The sequence below is a fragment of the Halyomorpha halys genome, unplaced genomic scaffold (assembly GCF_000696795.3).
Source record: "Halyomorpha halys isolate HHAL.00 unplaced genomic scaffold, Hhal_1.1 Scaffold876.1, whole genome shotgun sequence".
Classification (NCBI taxonomy): domain Eukaryota; kingdom Metazoa; phylum Arthropoda; class Insecta; order Hemiptera; family Pentatomidae; genus Halyomorpha; species Halyomorpha halys.
The window spans coordinates 140,288-148,692 of NW_027114409.1; the positions used below are offsets into that span (position 1 = coordinate 140,288).

An 8,405-nucleotide genomic window follows, 5' to 3' on the forward strand; every position below is an offset into this window, starting at 1 on the left:
TATATATAGTTGACCGTAAAAATTGATATATAGGAAGATGGTCAGGATTGTGGTCAAAGGAGAAACAAAAATAGTTTACAACTATTTATTTTCCGACGTTTCGCCACACCCACTTTGTAGGGCTTCATCAGGGCTGTTTAAAGCAAACGGGTGTCAACAACAGTCAAATGTTTTATTTATACTTTTGTCTTCTCCCGTTAACCCTTTGATGTAATTATTACTGCTTGTTTATGTTATTCCCTCATTTACCTCTCTACCTATACTCAATTTAGTTTTCCTCTGACCTCGCAACGGCAAGGATGAGCACAATCCTGACATGAGATAATTTTTGTCTCATTGGAGCCTTTTGCTCACCTGAGTACCTCCTGCGTTTCTTATTTTAAATCATGAATCAAGTCAAGAACATCTTAGCCCCTGATGGAAGAGCTACAATGTACGATTTCAATTTCAAATTATATTGAAAGTAATCTTAAAGATTTTTGTTATTATCACATCCAATTATATATAAAAAAATAGTACGAATAGTCTACCATGAGATAAATGCTCACAGGACACCTCTTAGTGGAGAAAAAAGTTGGAGACTCCTGCTGGGTTAATAATTGAATATATATATTTGGCATGAGGGGAATAGCAGCCAGTGGTCCATCTTCCTGATGTTAAGTCAATTATTTTATCACACTAGGAGGTCCCGCACCCAACTCCTCTTCAGCCTACGCCGAGTCACGTAAGGAATGTCATGTGTTGCCATCTGTAGTATAAATTTATTGAAATGTCCTTGTAGCGTGTTGTGAAACGTTTGTAAGTCATATGAATGTGGCCCGTTACAGTCAGAATGTTACCAACCTACGGTATCTCGTTTGAAACGTAGAGTGGTGAGTTCGTTTCCAATCTTAAAAATTGTAATTGAAAAGTTTGTACAATCTGGATCTGTATCTTTTTTAGTAGGCCCATAAATTTGGCAGGCGTAAGTCCATATGGGTTTTAGTAAGTAATTGTATACGTTAAGTTTCTGTCTGAGCGATAATTTAGAACGTCTTTGTAGTATGGAATATAATTGTCTCAGTCAGAAATTTGCGTTTTATATTATCCAGTCCGTTTTATCTTTTGTTTATTGTTTTTGCAATAGTGCACTATACTCAGGTTTTGATATTCTGTATCTATAATGTAACGAAATTTATAGACGATTTTGTCTTTCACAAATAAATATAAATGTTATATTTTATTTACATATTATGTAATAAATGTTTTACCAAGGGTACAATTGAGGTTTAGATTAAAATAGTTGGAGACAAAGAGTCTTCCTGTTATGAAGAAACAGCAGAACATCTACAACATATTCGCGTTACAGCGCTGGTATTTGTAATACAAAATAACATTATTGGGAAAGATTATCTTAAGAATTTACTAAATTTGATATAGTATTTATAGTTTGTGAATTAATCGGAGATGTATTATCAGGAATTATGTAACTCTTATACGATTACATAGAGGCAGAACAGCTATTCGGGAGAGCGGAACATCTCATTAAATAGTTTAGTGTAGGGTCGATTCTGCTCAACCTATGGATCTCTTACTCTTCCTCATCTTAGTCAGTCCCGTTTTGGCTATCAAGGTAGTACTCAAGTCAATCTATAATAGCTTTTAAAAATAATTAATTCTCTGCATGTTAAAATTATTTTCAAACAATTGCATAAATTTGAACTCCAGGAAGAAGAGAGAAAAACACTATTAAAAAAATGTTGTTCTGCTCAACTTTATTGCGTCGCCTTATACACAGCATACTTATGACTAGTGAAGAACAATTATTTTTATGATCCTATTAATAAAAATAGTCACAAATTTTTTTTTAAATGTCGCATTATAAAAATTTTTACATTGTGTACAAGAATTATACATGATTTATTTTGCACATTTTTTTCAGCTCTTTATCGTTCTACAAGTATGTTTAATTTTTCTAATGTTTCAATTCTACAAAATGTTCTCTCTTTTTTTCCATCAACCCATACAAATAAATTTAAGTTAAGTTATAGTCATTTGAAAAAATATTATAAAAAAATATATATAAATATAAATAATACCCAATATGGTCGTTCCCATTAACAATATATTAATATAAAAAAATATGCATATAAAAATTAAAATCAAATAAGTAAAAATATTAAGTTATAGCAATATCGGAACAAATGTTCAATACCGGTATTCGGGATTTGTTAGATCTTATTAATAGAATAATGGTTTTCATTCCGGTAGAAGGAATTTAAAGAAAAGAAGAAAACAGGTATTTCATTGTTTTATTGGCCAGTTTTATTAGAGAGAGTAAATATCACAAAAACCATTTGTAACTTATAAAATATATAAGTATATAAAGAATCACAAGTAAATAACAAGGAACATCTTACTTATTTAAATCACAAAAAAGTTTAAATAATATAGTACAAGAGCCGGGAAGAAAAAAAGGTAATAACTCATCCCAATTTTTGATAACTTTAATGAAAACAATGTATAACTACTAGTCAAAACTGATGAGTCTGCCAAGTATAGGTAGGGGGAATAAAAAATGGCGGCTGTTTCAAAACTTAAAAACCATCAATGTTTCATTCGGAGCTCTATATCTTAAAAACTAACAACACTAGAAAATCTAAAAGAACATTATTTAAAGAAAAGTAAATTTTCTGAAATATTAGCCCTAATAGAGAAATTTACGTCCAATAGTTCTCGAGATATAGCATTTTAAAAAGCAACAAAACATCAATATTTTGCGAATTTATTTTTGAAAATATCATAGAAACTGCTACTCCTATGAAAACGCGTTGTCTTTTGTTTCTAAATTTCATGAGCTACTTTATAGTACACAAAACTAGTTTTAATTTAAGTGTTATATTCACAAAAATAAATTTACAAAATGTTGAATTATTGCGTTTCGAAAAAACTTTTAATTTATGAAAAACTATATCTTAGGAACTATTAAACATAGAGATGCCTATTAGCACTCAAATTAAACCTAGTTAAAAGTACTATAATGTTAATTTTCGTAGAAGAAATAGTTTTAAAACTACCAACAACACTAGGAAATCTAAAAGAACATTATTAAAAGGAGATTAATTTTGCTGAAATATTAGCCCTAAAAGAGCTATTTACGTCCAATAGTTCTCGAGATATGATTTTTTATAAAAATTAAATTTCTTAAAAATCTACTGAAATATTAGCAGTTAGTTAATTTATTTTAAGAAATCTACATCTCAGGATCTATGTGACGTATAGATGTATATTAGCAGTCAAATTAAAGTTAGTTTAACGTACTATAAAGTAATTTATGACCTTTACCCTCGTGGGAATAGTGGTTTTCATGATATTTGCTAAAATAAAATGGTTTATCATTGTTCGGACAATGAGTTTGATTTATGAAAAACTTTATTTTAGAAACCATTGGATGTATTGATGTCTACTTGCACTATATTTAAAGCAAGTTAAATTTACCATAAAATAGTTCATAACGTTTATCTTTGTAGTAGTAACAGTTTTTATGATATTTGACAAAATAAACTCACAAACTGTTAATTTCTAGTTGTTCGTATAAAATGTTGGAATTTTGAAAAAACTATATAAAAAAGTATAGGTAGGGGGATAAAAAATGGCGGCTGTTTCAAAGCGATAAACAAAACTAATTTTTCATTTGGACCTATATCTTAAAAGGTAGGAACAACACAAGAAAAACTAAGAGAATGTTATTTAAAGAAGAGTAAATTTGCTAAAATATGAGCCCTAATAGAGTTATTTACGTTAAATAGTTTTCGAGATATTGCTTCTTAAAAAGCAACATTTCATAAAAATGTCGTATGGGACGTACTGAAAGATCAGTAGTTAGTGAATTTATTTTGAAAAATTTATATTTCAAAAACCATTTGACGTACAGATGTCTATTAGCACTCAAATTAAAGCTAGTTTAATGAGCTATAATTAGTTTATGATGTTTATCTTCGTAGCAGTAATATTTTACATGAAATTTGCTAAATTAAATTGATTTATAGTTGTTCGGACAAATTTATATTCATATGTGAATATCATAAAAACTACTACCCCTACGAAGATAAGTGTCATAAATTACTTTATAGTAAGTTAAATTTCCTTTATTTTGAGTGTTGGCAGACATATGTGCGTCTTATGGATCGAGAATAAGACGCGCATATGTCTGCCAACACTCAAAATAAAGGAAATTTAACTTTCTATAAAGTAGTTTATAACACTAATCTTCGTAGGAGTAGTAGATTTTATTACAAGTAGAATTACTATAAATCAATTTGTTTTAGCAAATTTCATGAAAACTACTACTCCTACGAAAATAAATGTTATAATCTAACAGCTAATAGCTAAAATTATCATTTTGATACGGTATTTATTTATCAATGGTTCATTCATGAATTAGGGTCGTTTCCATAGCAATTTTAGCTATTGGCTTCAACTATATCTAATTCCTGCCGGTATACAGGTATTGCATTCCTAATGCCAATCGACGTGTCTCTCTCTGAAGAATAAGACAAATATTATGTTTCACTCCTAAAAAATCTTTTACCATACTCTGATAGGTGAGTCATTCTGAGTTGTTTCAATACAGTACTAATGTTGAAGCATATTGAGGGTTATTATATAATTTATTCACAAAACGAAATTTAATGCTTTTATAAGGGAAAAACATTAGTTTGAAATAAGCTAGCTGTTACCATTTATGTTGCTATAGTTACCGTCTTATCACTTTATTTATATATTAATTGATATTAAAGTTTCAATACTGCTCAATTAAGATATCCATCCCAAATATAGCAATAGCGAAGCATTGCCGGGTCTGCTAATTTATTATATAAAAATAAATTTTTGTTTGTTGGTTTAGAATGCTACCAATGGGTAGTTTCTCTACACGCCTGTATCACTCCATTATAACTTAGATCAAATTTACTGAATGTATTAAAAATGTACAGTTGTAAATTTCAATAAATATATTTAAAATAAATAAATTGTTTGTTGGTACTTTATGCGCTGCCGCGGCAACGGTTAACAGTTCATCCCATGTGATGGGGCTTTTTGCTAAAATGTTTTGGTAAAACAAAAATATTAACAAAACTAAGCACTCTCGACGCGTAGATCAATAAGTATACTTTTTTTCAAGGTGATTATATGCCAATGGATGATATGATACAGCATGTAGAGAAACTACCCAGTAGTAGAACTCTAAAAACATTTTACAATATAAGGTCACGAGGCCATCTTATTTTCAGGCGCCTCGGAGGATTGCCAGGAATGGAAGAGGAAGGAAGTTTAGAAACTAGTGGGTTTGGGTGGTTAGAGAGTTTATAATGGAAGGAATGATATCGGAGTCGGGCTAGATCAGTTACATAAGGAACATTTAGGTCTTTATGGATGGTTTTATTAGTAACAAAATAAGGAGCATTGAGGATTTTACGAAGGATTTTGGATTGTAAGGATTAGATACGAGAGGAATTCGAAGGTTTAGTGGAGCCCCAAAGCTCAACTCCTTCTATAATTCTAAAGAATAAAAAAAAATTTATTCACTAAAAAATTAAAAAAAAAAAACCATGATGAGGATTTTTTGAGGAAGAAGTAAATGATATTTGTTTTTAGCGTCATCTCAAACCCTTTAATATTATTTTTCAAAGAAAATAAAAATTAGAAATTTTTCATATATGTATATATAGTTGACCTTAAACATTTATATATAAGATGGTCAGGGTTGCGGTCAAAAGAGAAACAAAAATAGTATACAACTATTCTTGTTTCTCTTTTGACCGCAACCCTGACCATCTTCTTATATATAGAAATTTTTCACTTTGATTTATTTGAGGTTTTTTTTTTTGAAGCAGATAAGATAAAACCCCTATCGGTCACAGGCCTATAATAGGGGTCTTGAAGAACTCTTCCTTTTGCGCCTTATCGTTTAAACTCGATGGACTGTCAGGTTGTGAAGAAGCATTCATCGTCCGTTTTATTTTGAAAAAAAGAAACCCCTATCTTAACATTTATTACAGATCAAAAAACATCACTGATCCACAACCTATGCTTGAGACAGCTACGGTTAATAGGCGATTCTGATTTCTAAATTATTGTTATTTTTTGACACCCTTGATATATCTCTCCTCTACCTGTTATCCCTTCGTTAGCTTCGGCGACTAGCTTACACACCTCCTTCGGTTTTGTCGGAATATTACCCGGCAGGACGAAGGCACCATCCTGCATAACTCTGGAGGCTAGCTACCCTTCAGGTCTGCTTCCTCCCTCGTGTTTATCGGAATAGTACCCCGTAGGACGAGGTATCATCCTCCGAGACATAACGGGTGTCACTTGTTAGTCTCCTCTTATCTATTCATCTTCCTTGTCAACTACCTTGCCTTTATTGACTGAACACGCATTAGCGTGGCTTTCTGGACAAGCAGAATAATCAAGATAATAAGCCAACTCGACAAATGTATCTATAATGTTTGTTTTTTCTTATTTTCTAATCATTCTGTGGTTCATCTTATTCATTATTCTTGTTTTTGTTCTTAGCCATGACGAAGGTCTGAAATTCAGGCCGAAATGTATGCACTAATAAACTAAAAGAAAATAAATTTTTACTTATTTGTGTCCTTCACTGACCGCACCTCCAATCATCTCCTCAGATATATAACCCACGGTCAATTGTCTACTCATCATTTTATTTCAAAACTGTTTTGAATTTTGTTTTCTTTTTGAAGCAGTTAATTTTTTTAATAAAAATATAAAAACATAGTTATAAATAATAAGTAGCAAAGTAAAATGAATTGGATTGCTCAAGTCAATGTAATTATTGTGTATAATAACATTTATGAAACAAAAACTTTCAAATATAAAAAAATTATATTGAAAGAAGATAGTTGACCGTATGAAGTAAATTGTAGGAGGATAGTCCGGGTAGCGGTCAATAAAGATTTCAAAATAGTAAAAGAAACCAACACAGTTGGTCAGAGCATTTCATTATGACAGCACTGACGAAGCACTGTAAAGTGGGGCGAAACGTTGGTTTGCAATAAACAGTTCTCTTTTACTATTTTGATACCTTTATTGACCGCCTCCCGGACTATCCTCCTACAATAAAAAAATTATATTTCTGAATATAATTCAGGTTGAGGAAGGAATACAGTAAATAATTTTACTGTTGCATCAGATATCAAGTTTTCTAAATTAATATAGATTATTATGAATCCTATTACAGACTGATCCTCGAGAAGATTTTTATCATGCGGCTGTCGTGGAGTACTGTCCTTACGAAGGGAAGGATGGAAACGATACGATGATGAGAAACGCTGCAGAATACGTACGGCTTATCCAGAAAGCAGCGGAGACGGTAAATGATTTAATTTTTATTTTATATTTATTACGTAACACGAGTAAATAAATACATGTTTATTTAATTATATATTAATTTAAAAGTATTTCATTAAAGGAAGATAGTCTATATGGCGTTAAAGAAAAGTACAAAAAATAGGAAAAAAAACTATTAATTAGTAACTGATGTTTCATCCCACTTTGCAGGGTTTCATGAGGGCTACATAAGAACTAGATACAAACATAGAAATATATGAAAAGAATATACATAGATAATTGTATAAAAAAAGGAAAGTAGTAAACTAAAATTATATATAATATATATAAATAAATTTAAAAGGAATTAATAAAAAGTACAGTAATGAGCAGTGCTGCCGATTCTCCCGACCAAAAAATACCCATTCAGAGCCTTGAAAATACCCGTTTTACCCGACTGATACCCGTTACATTACTCGCTCTTGGGGATTCGTTATAACTGTTACAGTCATGATTGTACTGTCACACTAGCTTTGGTGTGATAGTACAAGTAATGTCAGAGAAGCAACTGTCACGTTAAATATCAAATTTATTAACACGGAACCATCGCGCAATTTTCGATACAGAGGCAAAAGTGTTAGTATAAATTTTAGATAGTTACAGTTATGAGCGGTAGTTTTACTGTCATGGCAGTAATTGTTCGCTGAGCATTTTCTCAAATTTGCCTGTGAACTTAAAATTGTATCCATGAAAAAATCCGACTGGGGCTCAAGAAAAAAATCCACTAAGACCCAAAAATTATATGCATGAATTCTCACGATAATAATCTGTCCCAGTCAACAAAAATATTGTTCTGGGTCGTGCTAACGTGCAAAACGTAAGAAAAACGTGCCTTTATATTCTGAAATTCAAAATCTAAGTAAAAATAATAATTGGAGAAGTTTGTCGGGGGGGGGGGCGGTCACCAAAGAACAATATAAATAAACAAAACCATATTTATTTATTTTATGCCGACGTTTCGACCTGAGTTTCAGGTCTTCATCAGGGGTTATGGCGTAGAAGGTAGGCCTGCAACT

At 31.2% G+C, this 8,405-nt stretch overlaps 1 protein-coding gene across 2 annotated transcripts in view; it reads left to right on the forward strand.

Moving 5' to 3' along the window:
• Positions 1-1,490: 1,490 nt before the first annotated feature.
• LOC106686787 (vanin-like protein 1) overlaps positions 1,491-8,405 on the forward strand; it is a 25,072-nt gene continuing 18,157 nt past the window's right edge. For both annotated transcript variants that reach the window (XM_014430305.3, XM_014430304.2), the window contains exons 1-2: positions 1,491-1,612; positions 7,241-7,372. In XM_014430305.3, the coding sequence (XP_014285791.1) occupies positions 1,562-1,612; positions 7,241-7,372 (183 nt within the window). In that variant the 5' untranslated portion in view covers positions 1,491-1,561. The remainder of the gene's footprint in view (positions 1,613-7,240; positions 7,373-8,405) is intronic.